The 23,652-nt window shown below is 40.4% G+C and overlaps 2 protein-coding genes across 4 annotated transcripts in view; both read right to left on the bottom strand.

The window, feature by feature from the left end:
* The window catches only part of cntnap2b (contactin associated protein 2b), a 50,629-nt gene extending 46,128 nt beyond the window's left edge, over nucleotides 1–4,501 (bottom strand). For all 3 annotated transcript variants that reach the window (XM_061890229.1, XM_061890230.1, XM_061890231.1), the window contains exon 1: nucleotides 4,258–4,501. In XM_061890229.1, coding sequence (XP_061746213.1) covers nucleotides 4,258–4,321 — 64 coding nt within the window. In that variant the 5' untranslated portion in view covers nucleotides 4,322–4,501. The remainder of the gene's footprint in view (nucleotides 1–4,257) is intronic.
* A 12,129-nt stretch (nucleotides 4,502–16,630) lies between these two features.
* Nucleotides 16,631–23,445, bottom strand: ccr12a (chemokine (C-C motif) receptor 12a). Its single transcript, XM_061890379.1, has 2 exons — nucleotides 23,344–23,445; nucleotides 16,631–18,516 (listed from the first exon to the last, which is right to left on the bottom strand). The coding sequence occupies exon 2, from the start codon at nucleotides 18,503–18,505 to the stop codon at nucleotides 17,420–17,422; it is 1,086 nt and encodes a 361-aa protein (XP_061746363.1). The 5' UTR covers nucleotides 18,506–18,516; nucleotides 23,344–23,445; the 3' UTR covers nucleotides 16,631–17,419.
* Between the last annotated feature and the right edge of the window lie 207 nt (nucleotides 23,446–23,652).

The raw sequence follows: 23,652 nt of genomic DNA, 5'->3' as shown, positions 1-23,652 counted from the left end.
GTTTGATGTTGATGTTTGTGTACAAAGATGTCGGTGTGATTATGATGTTTGTGTGTAAATATGTTGATGTTTGTGTACAAAGATGTTGATGTGACGATGTTTGTGTACAGAGATGTTGATGCGATGATGATATTTGATGTTTGTGTACAAAGATGTTGGTGTGATTATGATGTTTGATGTTTGTGTGTAAAGATATTGATGTTTGTGTACAAAGATTTTGATGTGACAATGTTTGTGTACAGAGATGTTGATGTGATGATGATGTTGATGACTCAAGTGATGCAGCAGACATGTTTGATGTTGATGTTTGCGTACAAAGATGTTGGTGTGATTATGATGTTTGTGTGTAAAGATGTTGATGTTTGTGTACAAAGATGTCGGTGTGATTATGATGTTTGTGTGTAAATATGCTGATGTTTGTGTACAAAGATGTTGATGTGATGATGATGTTCGATGTTGATGACTCACGTGATGCAGCAGACATGTTTGATGTTGATGTTTGTGTACAAAGATGTCGGTGTGATTATGATGTTTGTGTGTAAATATGTTGATGTTTGTGTACAAAGATGTCGGTGTGATTATGATGTTTGTGTGTAAATATGTTGATGTTTGTGTACAGAGATGTTAATGTGATGATGATGTTCGATGTTGATGACTCACGTGATGCAGCAGACATGTTTGATGTTGATGTTTGTGTACAAAGATGTTGGTGTGATGATGATGTTTGATGTTTGTGTGTAAAGATATTGATGTTTGTGTACAAAGATTTTGATGTGACAATGATGTTTGTGTACAGAGATGTTGATGTGATGATGATGTTGATGACTCACGTGATGCAGCAGACATGTTTGATGTTGATGTTTGTGTACAAAGATGTCGGTGTGATTATGATGTTTGTGTGTAAATATGTTGATGTTTGTGTACAAAGATGTCGGTGTGATTATGATGTTTGTGTGTAAATATGTTGATGTTTGTGTACAAAGATGTTGATGTGATGATGATGTTCGATGTTGATGACTCACGTGATGCAGCAGACATGTTTGATGTTGATGTTTGTGTACAAAGATGTCGGTGTGATTATGATGTTTGTGTGTAAATATGTTGATGTTTGTGTACAAAGATGTCGGTGTGATTATGATGTTTGTGTGTAAATATGTTGATGTTTGTGTACAGAGATGTTAATGTGATGATGATGTTTGATGTTGATGACTCACGTGATGCAGCAGACATGTTTGATGTTGATGTTTGTGTACAAAGATGTTGGTGTGATGATGATGTTTGATGTTTGTGTGTAAAGATATTGATGTTTGTGTACAAAGATTTTGATGTGACAATGATGTTTGTGTACAGAGATGTTGATGTGATGATGATGTTGATGACTCACGTGATGCAGCAGACATGTTTGATGTTGATGTTTGTGTACAAAGATGTCGGTGTGATTATGATGTTTGTGTGTAAATATGTTGATGTTTGTGTACAAAGATGTCGGTGTGATTATGATGTTTGTGTGTAAATATGTTGATGTTTGTGTACAAAGATGTTGATGTGATGATGATGTTCGATGTTGATGACTCACGTGATGCAGCAGACATGTTTGATGTTGATGTTTGTGTACAAAGATGTCGGTGTGATTATGATGTTTGTGTGTAAATATGTTGATGTTTGTGTACAAAGATGTCGGTGTGATTATGATGTTTGTGTGTAAATATGTTGATGTTTGTGTACAAAGATGTTGATGTGATGATGATGTTCGATGTTGATGACTCACGTGATGCAGCAGACATGTTTGATGTTGATGTTTGTGTACAAAGATGTCGGTGTGATTATGTTTGTGTGTAAATATGTTGATGTTTGTGTACAAAGATGTCGGTGTGATTATGATGTTTGTGTGTAAATATGTTGATGTTTGTGTACAAAGATGTTAATGTGACGATGTTTGTGTACAAAGATGTTGATGTGATGATGATGTTCGATGTTGATGACTCACGTGATGCAGCAGACATGTTTGATGTTGATGTTTGTGTACAAAGATGTCGGTGTGATTATGATGTTTGTGTGTAAATATGTTGATGTTTGTGTACAAAGATGTCGGTGTGATTATGATGTTTGTGTGTAAATATGTTGATGTTTGTGTACAAAGATGTTGATGTGACGATGTTTGTGTACAAAGATGTTGATGTGATGGTGATATTTGATGTTTGTGTACAAAGATGTCGGTGTGATTATGATGTTTGTGTGTAAAGATATTGATCTTTGTGTACAAAGATTTTGATGTGACAATGATGTTTGTGTACAGAGATGTTGATGTGATGATGATGTTGATGACTCACGTGATGCAGCAGACATGTTTGATGTTGATGTTTGTGTACAAAGATGTCGGTGTGATTATGATGTTTGTGTGTAAATATGTTGATGTTTGTGTACAAAGATGTTGATGTGACGATGTTTGTGTACAAAGATGTTGATGTGATGGTGATATTTGATGTTTGTGTACAAAGATGTTGGTGTGATTATGATGTTTGTGTGTAAAGATATTGATCTTTGTGTACAAAGATTTTGATGTGACAATGATGTTTGTGTACAGAGATGTTGATGTGATGATGATGTTGATGACTCACGTGATGCAGCAGACATGTTTGATGTTGATGTTTGTGTACAAAGATGTCGGTGTGATTATGATGTTTGTGTGTAAATATGTTGATGTTTGTGTACAAAGATGTTGGTGTGATTATGATGTTTGATGTTTGTGTGTAAAGATATTGATGTTTGTGTACAAAGATTTTGATGTGACAATGTTTGTGTACAGAGATGTTGATGTGATGATGATGTTGATGACTCACGTGATGCAGCAGACATGTTTGATGTTGATGTTTGCGTACAAAGATGTTGGTGTGATTATGATGTTTGTGTGTAAATATGTTGATGTTTGTGTACAAAGATGTTGATGTGACAATGTTTGTGTACAAAGATGTTGATGTGATGATATTTAATGTTTGTGTACAAAGATGTTGATGTCAACATCTTTGTACACAAACATCGTCACATCAACATCTTTGTACACAAACATAGAACATCATCATCACAACATCTTTGTACACAAACATCATCATGTGATGATGTGTGATGTTTGTGTACAAAGATGTTGATGTGATGATGATGTTTGATGTTGATGACTCACGTGATGCAGTAGACTTTTTTGATGTTGATGTTTGTGTACAAAGATGTTGGTGTGATAATGATGTTTGATGTTTGTGTGTAAAGATGTTTGTATACAAAGATGTTGATGTGATGATAATATTTGATGTTTGTGTACAAATGTGTTGATGTCAACATCTTTGTACACAAACATCATCGTCACATCAACATCTTTGCACACAAACATTGAACATCATCATCACAACATATTTGTACACAAACATCACCATGTGATGATGATGTTTGATGTTTGTGTACAAAGATGTTGATGTGATGATGATGTTCAATGTTGATGACTCATGTGATGCAGCAGACATGTTTGATGTTGATGTTTGTGTACAAATATGTTGGTGTGATGATGATGTTTCATGTTTGTGTGTAAAGATGTTGATGTTTGTGTACAAAGATGTTGATGTGATGATGATGTTCGATGTTGATGACTCATGTGATGCAGCAGACATGTTTGATGTTGATGTTTGTGTACAAATATGTTGGTGTGATGATGTTTCATGTTTGTGTGTAAAGATGTTGATGTTTGTGTACAAAGATGTTAGTGCTGATGTTTGAGTATAAATATTGCTGTTATGACCCACGTGATGCAGCAGACATGTTGATGTTTGAGTATAAATGTTGCTGTTATGACTCACGTGATGCAGCAGACATGTTTGATGTTGATGTAGGAAGATGTTAGTGATGATGTTTGAGTATAAATGTTGCTGTTATGACTCACGTGATGCAGCAGACATGTTTGATGTTGATGTAGGAAGATGTTAGTGCTGATGTTTGAGTATAAATGTTGCTGTTATGACCCACGTGATGCAGCAGACATGTTTGATGTTGATGTAGGAAGATGTTAGTGATGATGTTTGAGTATAAATGTTGCTGTTATGACTCACGTGATGCAGCAGACATGTTTGATGTTGATGTAGGAAGATGTTAGTGATGATGTTTGAGTATAAATGTTGCTGTTATGACTCACGTGATGCAGCAGACATGTTGGATGTTGATGTAGGAAGATGTTAGTGCTGATGTTTGAGTATAAATGTTGCTGTTATGACTCACGTGACGCGGCGTCCCGGCAGGTGGAGAGGAGGAAGAGGAGGGGGATGAAGAGCAGGGCAGACATCTTGAGACAAAGAGATTTTCCCGCCGCATATAATAACTCTTCTTCTTACACGCTACTAACTACACGGCTGGAAGTCTTGTGGAGGTGGAGTTAGTCGGCAGATGTGTGGTAGAGGTGGAGTTAGTAGAGGTGGAGTTAGTAGAGGTGGAGTTAGTCCGCAGCTGACTCAGCAAACATCTCTCTCTCTCTCTCTCTCTCTCTCTCTCTCTCTCTTTCTCTCTCTCTCTTTCTTTCTTCAGCAGCCAAGCAGGATCAAACCAACTACGCGCCATCTTATGTTAGTCAAATGTCACACTCAGAAAAATATCATTGAGCCTTTTAAAGTCTTCTTACACATAAAAAACGTGTTGTTGTTTTATTATTTTGTTTTTGTTTACCGTGAAACAGGAGTTTTATGGCGCATAAATCAACTATTGAAGCTGTGGACTCCCCCGCCACCGCCGCCATGTTGGTACAGTCCTCCATTCAAACACCACAACTTTATGTGCAACCCAGCTTCTCGTCTGTTTAGTGCTCATTAATAATGTTCCCTCCATCATTCTGCAATATAAACACACATTATGCAATATAAACACACATGTCTGTTTAGTGCTGATTAATAATGTTCCCTCCATTATTCTGCAATATAAACACACATTATGCAATATAAACACACACGTCTGTTAAGTGCTCATTAATAATGTTCCCTCCATCATTCTGCAATATAGAGAATAGAGTTTTTTTTTGTCATTATTGCAGTGAACAGGTTCAAAGAACAACAAAATTGGAGCAGATCCCCTAAGGTGCATATACAATATGGTAATATAAATGGTAAAAAAAAAAAAGATGGAAAATAAGAAATGTATCTATATATGTGTATATATATATCCACACACATGCATATATGCATACATATGAATATATATACATATACACATATAAAAATATTGCATATTATTGTCCGAAAAAAAAAAAAACCATGACACATGAGGACACGATAGACACATTGTACTCGCTCAGTGCCGGTTTAATGCTACTAATATATGCAATATGCAATATAAACACACACTCTGTAATACAAACACAAACTCTGCAATATAAACACATACTTTGCAATATAAACACACATTCTGTAATACAAACACACACTCTGCAATATAAACACACACTCTGCAATATAAACACACACTCTGTAATACAAACACACACTTTGCAATATAAACACACACTCTGCAATATAAACACACACTCTGTAATACAAACACACACTCTGCAATATAAACACACACTCCGCAATATAAACGCACATTCTGCAATATAAACACACACACTGCAATATAAACACACACTCTGCAATATAAACACACATTCTGCAATATAAACAGACAGACTGCAATATAAGCACACACGCTGCAATATAAACGCACACTGCAATATAAACACACATTGTGCGTTATAAACACACACTCTGCAATGTAAACACACATTCTGCAGTATAAACACACATTCTGCAATATAAACACACATTCTGCAATACAAACACACACTGTGCAATATGAACACACATTCTGCAATATAAACACACACTCTGCAATATAAACACACATTGTGCAAGATAAACACACACTGCAATATAAAAACACACTCTGCAATATAAACACACACTCTGTAATACAAACACATACTCTGCAATATAAACACACACTGCAATATAAACACACACTCTGTAATACAAACACACACTGCAATATAAACACACACTCTGCAATATAAACGCACATTCTGCAATATAAACACACACTCTGCAATATAAACACACACTCCGCAATATAAACACACGTTCTGCAATATAAACAGACACACTGCAATATAAGCACACACGCTGCAATATAAACGCACACTGCAATATAAACAAACATTGTGCGTTATAAACACACACTCTGCAATGTAAACACACATTCTGCAGTATAAACACACATTCTGCAGTATAAACACACATTGTGCAATATAAACACACACTCTGCAATAAAAACGCACATTCTGCAATATAAACACACACTCCGCAATATAAACGCACATTCTGCAATATAAACACACACACTGCAATATAAACACACACTCTGCAATATAAACACACATTCTGCAATATAAACAGACAGACTGCAATATAAGCACACACGCTGCAATATAAACGCACACTGCAATATAAACACACATTGTGCGTTATAAACACACACTCTGCAATGTAAACACACATTCTGCAGTATAAACACACATTCTGCAATATAAACACACATTGTGCGTTATAAACACACACTCTGCAATGTAAACACACATTCTGCAGTATAAACACACATTCTGCAATATAAACACACATTGTGCAATATAAACACACACTCTGTAATACAAACACATACTCTGCAATATAAACACACACTGCAATATAAACACACACTCTGTAATACAAACACACACTCTGCAATATAAACACACACTCTGCAATATAAACGCACATTCTGCAATATAAACACACACTCTGCAATATAAACACACACTCCGCAATATAAACACACGTTCTGCAATATAAACAGACACACTGCAATATAAGCACACACGCTGCAATATAAACGCACACTGCAATATAAACAAACATTGTGCGTTATAAACACACACTCTGCAATGTAAACACACATTCTGCAGTATAAACACACATTCTGCAGTATAAACACACATTGTGCAATATAAACACACACTCTGCAATATAAACACACTGTGCAATATAAACACACATTCTGCAATATAAACACACACTGTGCAATATAAACACACATTCTGCAATATAAACACACATTGTGCAAGATACACACACACTGCTATATAAACACACATTATGCAATATAAACACACATTCTGCAATATAAACACACACTCTGCAATATAAACACACACTCTGCAATATAAACACACATTCTGCAATATAAACACACATTCTGCAATATAAACACACACTGCAATATAAACACACACTCTGTAATACAAACACACACTCTGCAATATAAACAGACACACTGCAATATAAGCACACACGCTGCAATATAAACACACATTGTGCGTTATAAACACACACTCTGCAATATAAACACACACTCTGTAATATAAACACACACTCTGCACTATAAACACACATTCTGCAATATAAACGCACATTCTGCAATATAAACACACACTCTGCAGTATAAACACACACTCTGCAATATAAACACACATTCTGCAATATAAACACACACTCTGCAATATAAAAACACACTCTGCAATATAAACACACATTGTGCAAGATAAACACACATTCTGCAATATAAACACACATTCTGCAATATAATCACACACTCTGCAATATAAACACACATTGTGCAAGATAAACGCACACTCTGCAATATAAACACACACTCTGCAATATAAACACACATTGTACAATATAAACACACACTCTGCAATATAAACGCACATTGTGCAAGATAAACGCACACTCTGCAATATAAACACACACTCTGCAATATAAACACACATTGTGCAATATAAACACACACTCTGCGATATAAACACACACTCTGCAATATAAACACACACTCTGCAATATAAACACACATTCTGCAGTATAAACACACATTCTGCAATATAAACACACATTGTGCAGTATAAACACACACTCTGCAATATAAACACACTGTGCAATATAAACACACATTCTGCAATATAAACACACACTGTGCAATATAAACAAGCATTCTGCAATATAAACACACATTCTGCAATATAAACACACACTGTGCAATATAAACACACATTCTGCAATATAAACACACACTCTGCAATATAAACACACATTCTGCAATACAAACACACACTGCAATATAAACACACACTGTGCAATATAAACACACACTGCAATATAAACACACACTCTGCAATATAAACACACATTCTGCAATATAAACACACATTGTGCAGTATAAACACACACTCTGCAATATAAACACACTGTGCAATATAAACACACATTCTGCAATATAAACACACACTGTGCAATATAAACACACATTCTGCAATATAAACACACATTCTGCAATATAAACACACACTGTGCAATATAAACACACATTCTGCAATACAAACACACACTCTGCAATATAAACACACACTGCAATATAAACACACACTGTGCAATATAAACACACACTGCAATATAAACACACACTCTGCAATATAAACACACACTCTGCAATATAAACACACATTCTGCAATATAAACACACACTGCAATATAAACACACACTCTGCAATATAAACACACACTCTGCAATACAAACACACATTCTGCAATATAAACACACATTCTGCAATATAAACACACATTCTGCAATATAAACACACACTGTGCAATATAAACACACATTCTGCAGTATAAACACACATTCTGCAGTATAAACACACACTCTGCAATATAAACACACATTGTGCAGTATAAACACACACTCTGCAATACAAACACACTGTGCAATATGAACACACATTCTGCAATATAAACACACACTGTGCAATATAAACACACACTGTGCAATATAAACACACACTGCAATATAAACACACACTCTGCAATATAAACACACATTCTGCAATATAAACACACATTCTGCAATATAAACACACACTGTGCAATATAAACACACATTCTGCGGTATAAACACACATTCTGCAGTATAAACACACATTTTGCAATATAAACACACATTGTGCAGTATAAACACACACTCTGCAATATAAACACACTGTGCAATATAAACACACATTCTGCAATATAAACACACACTGTGCAATATAAACACACACTGTGCAATATAAACACACACTGCAATATAAACACACACTCTGCAATATAAACACACATTCTGCAATATAAACACACACTCTGCAATATAAACACACATTCTGCAATATAAACACACACTGCAATATAAACACACACTGTGCAATATAAACACACTCTGCAATATAAACACACATTCTGCAATATAAACACACACTGCAATATAAACACACACTCTGCAATATAAACACACACTGTGCAATATAAACACACATTCTGCAATATAAACACACATTCTGCAATATAAACACACATTCTGCAATATAAACACACACTGTGCAATATAAACACACATTCTGCAGTATAAACACACATTCTGCAGTATAAACACACATTCTGCAATACAAACACACATTGTGCAGTATAAACACACACTCTGCAATACAAACACACTGTGCAATATAAACACACACTGTGCAATATAAACACACACTGTGCAATATGAACACACACTGCAATATAAACACACACTCTGCAATATAAACACACATTCTGCAATATAAACACACACTGTGCAATATAAACACACATTCTGCAGTATAAACACACATTCTGCAATATAAACACACACTGCAATATAAACACACTGTGCAATATAAACACACATTCTGCAATACAAACACACATTCTGCAATATAAACACACACTGTGCAATATAAACACACATTCTGCAGTATAAACACACATTCTGCAGTATAAACACACATTTTGCAATATAAACACACATTGTGCAGTATAAACACACACTCTGCAATATAAACACACTGTGCAATATAAACACACATTCTGCAATATAAACACACTGTGCAATATAAACACACACTGCAATATAAACACACACTCTGCAATATAAACACACATTCTGCAATATAAACACACATTCTGCAATATAAACACACATTCTGCAATATAAACACACACTGTGCAATATAAACACACATTCTGCAGTATAAACACACATTCTGCAGTATAAACACACACTCTGCAATATAAACACACATTGTGCAGTATAAACACACACTCTGCAATACAAACACACTGTGCAATATGAACACACATTCTGCAATATAAACACACACTGTGCAATATAAACACACACTGTGCAATATAAACACACACTGCAATATAAACACACACTCTGCAATATAAACACACATTCTGCAATATAAACACACATTCTGCAATATAAACACACACTGTGCAATATAAACACACATTCTGCGGTATAAACACACATTCTGCAGTATAAACACACATTTTGCAATATAAACACACATTGTGCAGTATAAACACACACTCTGCAATATAAACACACTGTGCAATATAAACACACATTCTGCAATATAAACACACACTGTGCAATATAAACACACACTGTGCAATATAAACACACACTGCAATATAAACACACACTCTGCAATATAAACACACATTCTGCAATATAAACACACACTCTGCAATATAAACACACATTCTGCAATATAAACACACACTGCAATATAAACACACACTGTGCAATATAAACACACTCTGCAATATAAACACACATTCTGCAATATAAACACACACTGCAATATAAACACACACTCTGCAATATAAACACACACTGTGCAATATAAACACACATTCTGCAATATAAACACACATTCTGCAATATAAACACACATTCTGCAATATAAACACACACTGTGCAATATAAACACACATTCTGCAGTATAAACACACATTCTGCAGTATAAACACACATTCTGCAATACAAACACACATTGTGCAGTATAAACACACACTCTGCAATACAAACACACTGTGCAATATAAACACACACTGTGCAATATAAACACACACTGTGCAATATGAACACACACTGCAATATAAACACACACTCTGCAATATAAACACACATTCTGCAATATAAACACACACTGTGCAATATAAACACACATTCTGCAGTATAAACACACATTCTGCAATATAAACACACACTGCAATATAAACACACTGTGCAATATAAACACACATTCTGCAATACAAACACACATTCTGCAATATAAACACACACTGTGCAATATAAACACACATTCTGCAGTATAAACACACATTCTGCAGTATAAACACACATTTTGCAATATAAACACACATTGTGCAGTATAAACACACACTCTGCAATATAAACACACTGTGCAATATAAACACACATTCTGCAATATAAACACACTGTGCAATATAAACACACACTGCAATATAAACACACACTCTGCAATATAAACACACATTCTGCAATATAAACACACACTCTGCAATATATATATTCCTGATTAAGATTAATTTTAGAATTTTGATGAGATGTTTTAAATAGATTGAAGTCCAATCTGCACTTTGTTAGAATATATAACAAATTGGACCAAGCTATATTTCTAACAAAGACAAATCATTATTTCTTCTAGTTTTTCCAGGACAAAATTTTTTAAAAGAAATTCAAAAGACTTTGAAATAAGATTTAAATTTGATTCTACAGATTTTCTAGATTTGCCATAATATTTTTTTTCAATTTTAATCATAAGTTTGAAGAAATATTTCACAAATATTCTTCGTCGAAAAAACAAAACCTAAAATTAAGAATTAAATCAAAATGTATTTATTATTCTTTACAATGAAAAAAAAAATACTTGAACATTGATTTAAATTGTCAGGAAAGAAGAGGAAAGAATTTAAAAGGTGAAAAGGTATTTGTGTTTAAAAATCCTAAAATCATTTTTAAGGTTGTATTTTTTCTCTAAAATTGTCTTTCTGAAAGTTATAAGAAGCAAAGTAAAAAAATAAATGCATTTATTTAAACAATTGAAGACAAAGTCTTTAAAATATTTTCATGGATTTTCAAATTCTATTTGAGTTTTGTCTCTCTTAGAATTAAAAATGTCCAGCAAAGCGAGAACAGCTTGCTAGTAAATAAATACAATTTAAAAAATAGAGGCAGCTCACTGGTAAGTGCTGCTATTTGAGCTATTTTTAGAACAGGCCAGCGGGCGACTCATCTGGTCCTTACGGGCGACCTGGTGCCCGCGTTGGTGACCCCTGGTGTACAGCAAAATTAAGTATGCTGGACATGGTCTACAGCAATATTAAGTATGCTGGACATGGTCTACAGCAATATTAAGTATGCTGGACATGGTCTACAGCAATATTAAGTATGCTGGACATGGTCTACAGCAATATTAAGTATGCTGGACATGGTCTGCAGCAATATTAAGTATGCTGGACATGGTCTACAGCAATATTAAGTATGCTGGACATGGTCTACAGCAATATTAAGTATGCTGGACATGGTCTACAGCAATATTAAGCACGCATTCAAAGCTGCATAAAATCAGCCAGAGCTAACCTGAACCGTGCCATTAAGGTTGCAAAGCGTGCTCACAGTCAGAAAGTGCAGGACTTCGTTGAGAAACCCACGAACTCTGGACGGATGTGGCAGGGCAAACAGGTCATCTTGGACTATAAAGCTGCTCCCCATCCCTGTGAGAACAGTATCAGCTTCCTAAATGACCTAAACAACCACTTTGCTAGGTTTGAGGCACTTAACACCACTCCGGCGAGAAAATCCATCCCTTGCCCTGATGAGCAGCCGCTCAACCCAAACACAACGGATGCCCTGAAAACCCAGAGGAAAGTGAAAGTGGTTGTTTTCACTGCTGGACTCTAGAAAGAGGTTCCGCAGCCTCCGTAGCAGAACCTCCAGGTTCTGTAACAGCTTCTTCCCTCAGGCCATAAGACTCTTGAACGTTATTGCTCTTTTATCCTGCACTACCATGAGCTGATGCAACTTCTTATCTGTACATATTCAATATTCCATCCATCATCTTCCGCTTATCCGAGGTCGGGTCGCGGGGGCAACAGCCTAAGCAGGGAAACCCAGACTTCCCTCTCCCCAGCCACTTCGTCTAGCTCTTCCCAGGGGATTCCGAGGCGTTCCCAGGCCAGCCGGGAGACATAGTCTTCCCAACGTGTCCTGGGTCTTCCCCGTGGCCTCCTACCGGTTGGACGTGCCCTAAACACCTCCCTAGGGAGGCGTTCGGGTGGCATCCTGACCAGATGCCCGAACCACCTCATCTGGCTCCTCTCGATGTGGAGGAGCAGCGGCTTTACTTTGAGTCCCTCCCGGATGGCAGAGCTTCTCACCCTATCTCTAAGGGAGAGCCCCGCCACCCGGCGGAGGAAACTCATTTCGGCCGCTTGTACCCGTGATCTTATCCTTTCGGTCATGACCCAAAGCTCATGACCATAGGTGAGGATGGGAACGTAGATCGACCGGTAAATTGAGAGCTTTGCCTTCCGGCTCAGCTCCTTCTTCACCACAACGGATCGGTACAACGTCCGCATTACTGAAGACGCCGCACCGATCCGCCTGTCGATCTCACGATCCACTCTTCCCTCACTCGTGAACAAGACTCCTAGGTACTTGAACTCCTCCACTTGGGGCAGGGTCTCCTCCCCAACCCGGAGATGGCACTCCACCCTTTTCCGGGCGAGAACCATGGACTCGGACTTGGAGGTGCTGATTCTCATTCCGGTCGCTTCACACTCGGCTGCGAACCGATCCAGCGATATTCAATATTGTCTTCATTTATATATTAAACATATTTATCATCATCATCCGCCGACCATATAATCAACATCTGCCCCTTATATGGACCGCCCTCGGAAACCAGAGTTGGACATCTGACGTTACGCAAAAGAAGAAGTCCAAAAGGATCCTTTCTGTGTTCCCCTTTTGAAGGAACTTCTGTTCTTGGCTCCTTGACAGGAAACAGCTGCACTGTGACTACTTTGTCACTTCTGCTACTTTTCCACCCGTGCTGGTCCTACTAGATTTAAATGCAGCCTGGAGACCACACAAGTCTTCTAAACAGACTCAAACACCCGCTGAGTCACCACTGTGCTGAAGGCCCTACTGCACCAGAAGAGGAGGAAACAAGGCTGGAGCTGAGAACCAAGAAGCGTCCAACGGAATCTGAAACATAAGATGTAGAAGGACAACAGGCAAAAACTGGAACAACAGCTGGAGCAAAATCCCATCTGTGAAGTGCGGACCAGCCTGAAACAGACTTCAGGTCATGGAATAGGTGGAAGTGGTCACCAAGCCTCCGGCGACCAAGATTGGGCAAAAAAACAGAACGTTGGTTTTCAACAGTTTTGACTCTAGAGCCATTGCAACCCCCTTCACATTCAACCCCTCACCACACCAGCCAGTTCACACCTTGGCATGGTCCACATCGCCTCAACAAACCCCTCTCAGACAGCCCCCCTGTCCACCGCCCCCAGCCATAACCCACCCAACACTCCATCAGTCTGGATCCAGTGAGGAGGGAGTTGGTAGGGAACAAAGTCAGGAAGGCTACAGGCCCAGATGGCATCAGTTCCAGGCTACTCAGAGAATGTGCAGACCAGTTGACTGTTGTGGTTCACAACTAGAAAAAGTCCCCACACTCTGGAAGGCCGCCTGTGTGGTTCAAATCCCTAAAACCCCTCATCCCAAGATCTGTAGCCCTGACCTCACACCTCATGAAGACCATGGAGTGGATCGTCCTCAGCCCCCCGGGGCGTGCAGACAGTGTCACCAATGTAGCACCTTGCAGTTTGCTTACTGTCCAAGCCTCAGGGCGGATGATGCCATCGTGTACCTGCTGCATCGGCTTCTCACCACAGGAAGTGGGGTGAGAGTCATGTTCTTCGACTCCTCCGGCGCTTTCAACACCATCCAGTGGACCTGCAAGAGGCGGGAGTGGATCATTAACTATCTCATAGACAAACCGCAGTAGGTGAGTCAGTGTTACTGTTCATCTGATGTGGTAGTTGGCAGCCCAGGGACTCCCCAAGGGACGGTGCTCTCGCCTTACCTGTTCACGCTCTATACCTCAGACTTCAGGCATGACTCCAACCGCTGCCCTCTGCAGGAGTTCTTGGACAACTTCGCAGTGGTGGAATGTGTGTCTGAGGGGAGCGAGCAGGAATACTGAGAAGTCATCTCAGGCTTTGTGGACTGGTGTGCACGTACTCACCTGCACCTGAACAGCGGTGTAACAAAAGAGCTTGCGATTGACTTCAGGCGTTCAGCTCCACCGACCACACCGGTGAAGATCCAGAGATCATATATAGAAATAGTGGACTCGTTTGAATACCTGGGTGTTCCTCAACTACAAACTGGACTGGACTTACAATTTAAACGCCGTGTGCTACAAGGATCAAGGCGGCCCTAACCCTAACCCCAACCCCAACCCTAACCCTCTTAAGGTGTGTGTGGGTCACTGCTGCACACCTTTTACGACACTGTGGTGGCTTCTGCGGTGTTCTATGCGGGGTCAGGACAGCACGGTCAGAGACAGGAACAGACCCAATAAAGTGATTAAGTGAGCTGACTCCGTCCTAGGCTGCCCACTAGACAGGGTTGACGATCGAAGAATTAAGTGAGCTGATGTGCCAAGACTGCTGTGGTTCTGGCTGAAGGGTTCTTTTGGTCCTTCGCTGTGTGCCCTGGGTCAGGGTTGCCGCGGTCGTGGCCTGGATGCAGCTCCTGGTGCGCTCGACTCCTTAAGATGGTGTTTTCTCACCTGGTTCCTCTGTGCTCAGTCACATGTGTTTCCACATGACTTACCATGTGTGCATGTGTGTGCGGGAGCGAAACCGGGGTTAGAGGGTGGGGGGTAAGGAGGGGTAGACCCTGGACAAGGAAAGAGGGGTTCACCTTAGACAAAGAAGGCGAAGTAGACCCTGGACAAGGAAGGAGGTGTCGACCCTGGACAAGGAAGGAGGGATAGACCCTGGACAAGGAAGGTGCGGTACACTCTGGACAGGGAGGTAGGGGTAGACCCTGGACAAGGAAGCTGCGGTACACATTGGACAAGGAAGGAGGGGTACACTCTCAACAAGGAAGTGGGGTTACACTCTGGACAAGGAAGGAGGGTTACACTCTCGAAAAGGAAGGAGCTGTGCACTCTGGACAAGGAAGGAGGGGCAGACCCTGGATAAGGAAGGAGGGGTTCACCCTGGACAAGGAAGGCGGTGTACACTCTGGACAAGGAAGGTGGGGTTAACCTTGGACAAGGAAGGCGAGGTAGACCCTGGACAAGGAAGGAGGGATAGACTCTGGACAAGGAAGGAGTGGTAGACTCTCGACAAGGAAGTGGGGTTACACCCTGCAGAGGAAGAAGGGTTACACTCTGGACAAGGAAGGTGGGTAGCACTCTGGACAAAGAAGTAGGGGTACACTCTGGACAAGGAAGGCGCGGTAAACCTTGGACAAGGAAGGAGGGTTACACTCTGGACAAGGAAGGCAGGGTACAAGGGCTAACCACTACCCGCCGTGCTGGGTCTGACCACAATGGTCATCATTTTCAACTGACACTAGCAGCTTTCTCCAAAAATAAATGATTTTATTGGCCACAAAACAAATGTGTGAGTAATATTTGCAACATCAAACGTGTAAAGCAGTCAGGCTGAAGAATTATGAAACAACCTTGCAAGCAAAGTAGAGGTTACTACCGGGTATATATGTATTTGTAGATGTATGTATGTATATGTGGAGAGGCGGAGCCGACGACCCGACGGAGCGGCAGGGCACGCTGGAGCCTGGCCGAAGATGGCGGCAAGGAGGCGGAGAATGTGAGCGAGCGGCGAGGCAGGGCGTGCCGGGAGTGACGCCACAGGTGGATCGGGCACCTGGACACAATCAATGTATCTTCTCTCAATGTATAAAAGGGGAGAAGGAGGAGAGATAGGGGGAGAAGGAGTTGGAGAGACGGAGAGCAAGAGAGAGAAGAAGACGCAGCCGACTGAAGAGTCGGACGGAGGTACGTGCTGCTGGAAAGCAGACGGCGGAGCGAGCAGCAGAGGAAGACGGGAGACGCAAAGGAGGCGCAAATGTCAACGCCTCACGCTGTCGTCGTGCGGGTTCCATGGACCACCAAGGAAAGACTTTGCTTCCGAGCAGGTTTGACTTGCTTTATTTTTCAATATAAGCTTGGGTGCGGTTGGGTCACTCCCGGCACGCCCTGCCTCGCCGCTCGCCCGCATTCTCCGCCTCCCTGCCGGGCCCTCGGACCGTCGGCTCCGCCTCTCCACAATATACATCTATACATACATTAGAGAAGCCCGCAAACCGCTAGCGTACATCGCTATCAAGAGCGCGAGCATGCGCTTGTTTAGTACTCGTACTCGGAGTGCGGCGTCTTCTGCGAGGAGGACCTGGTTGAGAAGCTGCTGAGGCTGAGGTGTCTCCTCAGACACGGCAGCTTCTTCACCAGGATCCTCCTGAAGTGGCTCTGAAACTTCTTCCCCACGAAGGTGTAGAAGACGGGGCTGATGCAGCAGTACAAGTTGGCGATGTTGCGCGTCACGAACATGGCGTAGTCCAGCGTGTTGGAGCCGGCGCAGTCCTTCTCCTCGCCGGCGCTGTGCACGGCCTGCAGCAGGATGACCACGTTGTAGGGCGTCCAGCACACGAAGAAGGTGAAGATGATGATGAAGATGAGCTTGACGGCGCGGCACTTCTCCTTCATGCGCGTGGACATGATGCGCACGGTGATGCTGATGTAGCAGTACGTCACCATGAGGAGCGGCAGCAGGAAGAAGACGGAGAACTGCTGGTAGTAGCTGACCAGGCGCCAGAAGTCCATGGTCTCCCTGGAGTAGCCCGTCTCCTCGCAGACCAGGCCGTACGGGGGGTTCTCCCACACGTTCTGGAACACCAGCTCTTTCAGGCTGGCCAAGATGCTGACGCACCACACCACCGCCGAGGAAACCAGGGCGTAGCTCCTCTTGCGGCTCTTGGCGGCCGACACGGCGTGCACCACCGCCAGGTAGCGGTCGAAGGTCATGAGCGTGAGGAAGAGGATGGAGCTGTAGAAGCCGATGAAGTAGGCGCTGCTCACCATCTTGCACAGAACGCCGCCAAAGACCCACTGGGACAGGAAGTAGGTGGCCCAGAAGGGCAGACTGGAGGCGAACAGGATGTTGGACAAGACCAGGTTGAGCAGGAAGATGTTGGTCACCGTGTTGAGCTTCTCGTACTTGAAGATGATGTAGAGCACCAGGCCGTTGCCCAGGTAACTCAGCAGGAAGTTGAAGTAGTAGAACGGCGGGTTGAAGTCGGACCCAAAGTCGTTGACCAACAACTTGGGACACAGCTTGACGGTTTCAGTCTGGACGTAGCTCGGGTCGTACGTGCTCTCGTTGATCATGTTCATGAGCTCCTGGAGGAGAGAGTACTGATCGTCAGGCGGGTCCATCGCGGATTGTCCTGCAGAAATCAGAGAAAGGATTAATCTCACATGGTCTGCCAGGACAGTTAGGGGCCAACATTTCACAACAACTCATATACATCAGAATCACAATCAGACATCCTTTATTAATCCCCGAGGGGAAATTAACATTTTCAGCACAATCCCATTCAAGATCAGACAAACATTACAGGGAGACAGAACAGGATCACTGACACCAATCCACGTTGGGTCGCCTAAGCAGAGAAGCCCAGACTTCCCTGTCCCCAGCCACTTGGTCCAGCTCTTTCCGGGGGATCCCGAGGCGTTCCCAGGTCAGCCAGTAGACATAGTCTTCCCAACCTGTCCTGGGTCTTCCCCGTGGCCTCCTACCGGTCGGACGTGCCCTACACACTTCCCTAGGGAGGCGTTCGGGTGGCATCCTGACCAGATTCCCGAACCACCTCATCTGGCTCCTCTCCATGTGGAGGAGCAGTGACTTGACTCTGATCTTCTCATGGATGGCAGATCTTCTCACCCTATCTCTAAGGGAGAGCCCCGCCACCCGGTGGAGGAAAGTCATTTCGGTCGCTTGTACCCGTGATCTTGTCCTTTAATCATAACCCAAAGCTCATGACCATAGGTGAGGATGGGAACATAGATCTTGTACCCGTGATCTTGTCCTTTAGTGGGGACCAAAGACTATGACCATAGGTGAGGCTGGGAACGTAGATCTTGTACCCGTGATCGTGTCCTTTAGTCAGAACCAAAGACCATGACCATAGGTGAGGCTGGGAACGTAGCTCTTGTACCCGTGATCTTGTCCTTTAGTCATAACCCAAAGACCATGACCATAGGTGAGGCTGGGAACGTAGATGTTGTACCCGTGACCTTGTCCTTTAGTCATAACCCAAAGACCATGACCATAGGTGAGGCTGGGAACTTAGTTCTTGTACCCGTGATCGTGTCCTTTAGTCAGAACCAAAGACCATGACCATAGGTGAGGCTGGGAACGTAGCTCTTGTACCCGTGATCTTGTCCTTTAGTCATAACCCAAAGACCATGACCATAGGTGAGGCTGGGAATGTAGATCTTGTACCCGTGATCTTGTCCTTTAGTCATATCCCAAAGACCATGACCATAGGTGAGGCTGGGAACTTAGTTCTTGTACCCGTGATCGTGTCCTTTAGTCAGAACCAAAGACCATGACCATATGTGAGGCTGGGAACGTAGATCTTGCACCCGTGATCTTGTCCTTTAGTCATAACCCAAAGACCATGACCATAGGTGAGGCTGGGAACTTAGTTCTTGTACCCGTGATCTTATCCTTTAGTCAGAACCATAGACCATGACCATAGGTGAGGATGGGAACATAGATGGACCGGTAAATTAAGAGCTTTGCCTTCCGGCTCAGCTCCTTCTTCACCACAATGGATCGATACAGCGTCCGCATTACTGAAGACACCGCATCGCTCCTCCTCGGTGTTACTACATGACGTTGGTGATGGAGTCGCTCCTCCTCGGTGTTACTACATGACGTTGGTGATGGAGTCGCTCCTCCTCGGTGTTACTACATGACGTTGGTGATGGAGTCGCTCCTCCTCGGTGTTACTACATGACGTTGGTGATGGAGTCGCTCCTCCTCGGTGTTACTACATGACGTTGGTGATGGAGTCGCTCCTCCTCGGTGTTACTACATGACGTTGGTGATGGAGTCGCTCCTCCTCGGTGTTACTACATGACGTTGGTGATGGAGTCACTCCTACTCGGTGTTACTACATGACGTTGGTGATGGAGTCGCTCCTCCTCGGTGTTACTACATGACGTTGGTGATGGAGTCGCTCCTCCTCGGTGTTACTACACGACGTTGGTGATGGAGTCGCTCCTCCTCGGTGTTACTACACGACGTTGGTGATGGAGTCGCTCCTCCTCGGTGTTACTACATGACGTTGGTGATGGAGTCGCTCCTCCTCGGTGTTACTACACGACGTTGGTGATGGAGTCGCTCCTCCTCGGTGTTACTACATGACGTTGGTGATGGAGTCGCTCCTCCTCGGTGTTACTACATGACGTTGGTGATGGAGTCGCTCCTCCTCGGTGTTACTACACGACGTTGGTGATGGAGTCGCTCCTCCTCGGTGTTACTACACGACGTTGGTGATGGAGTCGCTCCTCCTCGGTGTTACTACATGACGTTGGTGATGGAGTCGCTCCTCCTCGGTGTTACTACACGACGTTGGTGATGGAGTCGCTCCTCCTCGGTGTTACTACATGACGTTGGTGATGGAGTCGCTCCTCCTCGGTGTTACTACATGACGTTGGTGATGGAGTCGCTCCTCCTCGGTGTTACTACATGACGTTGGTGATGGAGTCGCTCCTCCTCGGTGTTACTACATGACGTTGGTGATGGAGTCGCTCCTCCTCGGTGTTACTACATGACGTTGGTGATGGAGTCGCTCCTCCTCGGTGTTACTACATGACGTTGGTGATGGAGTCGCTCCTCCTCGGTGTTACTACATGACGTTGGTGATGGAGTCGCTCCTCCTCGGTGTTACTACATGACGTTGGTGATGGAGTCGCTCCTCCTCGGTGTTACTACATGACGTTGGTGATGGAGTCGCTCCTCCTCGGTGTTACTACATGACGTTGGTGATGGAGTCGCTCCTCTTCGGTGTTACTACATGACGTTGGTGATGGAGTCGCTCCTCCTCGGTGTTACTACATGACGTTGGCGAGTGAAACTTTGTGATGGAGTCGTTCCTCCTCGGTGTTAGTCACCTCAAAGGCAGAAGTGAAAGTGCTGACAGAGACTTTTTACACGTTCTGACACTCCCACTCGGTGTGTGACACAACACTTCCCAAACATGACTCCCTTCCAACCAGGACTTTTCTGTCTTTATTAAAAAATCTTTAAATACACTTTATTAAATACAGACTTTATTAAATACACTTTTATTATTCTTCATTAAATATACTTTTATTACTCTTTATTAAATATACTTGTATTATTCTTTATTAAATACACTTGTATTATTCTTTATTAAATATACTTGTATTATTCTTTATTAGAGATTTTTTTTTATTCTTTATTAAATATACTCTCTTAGACAATTTTATTTTTCTTTATTAAATATATATTTTATTTATTAAAGATTTTTTCCAATGAAATATGCTTTTATAGTTCTTAATAAAAATGTTTTATTTGGCTTTATTGCACATATATTTTTTTGCTTAGTCTTATCATTTAAATAGTTTTTGTTTTATAATGTTGTATTATTTGTAAAGTTTTTATTAAAGAGGCATTTTTTATTAATAATGAATGATGATTATTATTGACCATTTTGTATCATCTTCACAGAAATGAATATTGTACATTTGATAAACAATGAATATGAATATTATACAAGTTGAATACTTTAAATATGAATATTATACATGTTAAATACTATAAGAATGAATAATATACATATTAAAAACAATTATTTGATATTTTTACTACATTTCAAAGTATTTCGTCATCTCCGTGAGTTTGATGGAGTTCATGTAAATAAGTGTTATGATTATGAGTTCATGTAAATAAGTGTTATGATTATGAATACATGTAAATATTCTACTTTCTGCAGATAAGACATGAGGTGTGAGTCTGATGAAATATTTCTGCACAACTTTATCTTTTCACCATCTTTGCTAAATGTCCATCAAATCATAATCACTTCTTATTCCTCTCATCTGTACTTTTTTTTAGTAGCACTAGTAATATTATTATTATTATTATTAATATGATGATGATTATTATCATTCCTTTTATCATTATTATTATTACTAGCATTACTATTGTTATTATGATGATGATGATTATCATTCCTTATATTATTATCATGGTTATTATTATTATTGTTAAAATTATTATGAAGATGATTATACATGTTATTATTGTTTTTAATATTAGCAGGGTTATTATTATTATTATTAATTTTAGCATTATTAATATTTTATGATATAATTATTGTTTTTATCATTATCATGGTAATTGTCATTATTATTATTACTAAGATTATTATTATTTGTATTACCATTATTATTATGATTACTTTTATGATTAATATTATTATTACTTTTATTATTCTCATCAACATTATTATTATTATTATTATTATCATTATAATTACTATTGCTTTTAATAATTATATTATTGATTATTACCGTTATTATTAATATTATTACTATTGTTATTATGATTATTAATATGATCAGTCCTTATATCATTATTGTTAACATTATTATTATTAACATAATTATTGTTATTGTGATGATGATTATAAATGTTTCTATTGCTTTTAATATTATCAGGGTTATTATTATTATTAATTTGACCATTAATATTTGTATTATTATTATTATTAAGAGTATTATTATTGTTATTATTATCACCATTATTATTATTATTATTATAATTATTGCTTTTAATAATTAATGAATTGTTTATTTCCATTATAATTATTATTACTATTATTATGATGGGGATTGTTATTACAATCATCATTATGATGATTATAATGAGTGAAGGCATCAAACATCAGGACTGGTTAGCGATTCTTCAAAGGATCAAAGCACAATTATGGATCAATATTTTCATCAAAGCACAATTATGGATCAATATTTTCATCAAAGCACAATTATGGATCAATATTTTCATCAATCCAAACAAACTTTGAGCGTCAGAAGAGAAAAATAAACACCTCACATATTCTGAGTAAAAACATTCATATTTGATCAGAAAACATTCGTATTTGATCATAAACAATCATATTTGATTACAAAACAATCACATTTGGATATAAAACAATCCTTATTGATGATAAACTCACCAAAGTGTTTAGTGTGGAAGGAAGACCAGACGATGACTGATGGACAACAACCTCCTCCCTCTCTAGACCACGCCCACTACGCCCTCTCCAGGCCACGCCCACTCCTCCCTCTCTAAGCCACGCCCAGTCCTCTGTAAGTGTGTGAGTGTGTAAGAGGAAGTGTACTTATTTGGCATGTGGTCTATCCTTCACATTATGATTTTGTCATTCTAAGTCATCACATATGGCAAGTAAGAGGTGGCTAAGCGTGGGAGTAGACGAGTACAGCTTGAAGTCCTCTAACAATACTCCACTTGCATGTTGTGACTT

Source organism: Nerophis ophidion, linkage group LG28 (assembly GCF_033978795.1).
Source record: "Nerophis ophidion isolate RoL-2023_Sa linkage group LG28, RoL_Noph_v1.0, whole genome shotgun sequence".
Classification (NCBI taxonomy): domain Eukaryota; kingdom Metazoa; phylum Chordata; class Actinopteri; order Syngnathiformes; family Syngnathidae; genus Nerophis; species Nerophis ophidion.
The sequence above is the reverse complement of the archived record's forward strand: the minus strand, read 5'-3'. Positions and strand labels throughout refer to the sequence as shown.

Coding starts and splice junctions, on each gene's coding strand:
- ccr12a (XM_061890379.1), bottom strand. CDS start 18,505: ATGGACCCGCCTGACGATCAGTACTCTCTCCTCCAGGAGCTCATGAAC.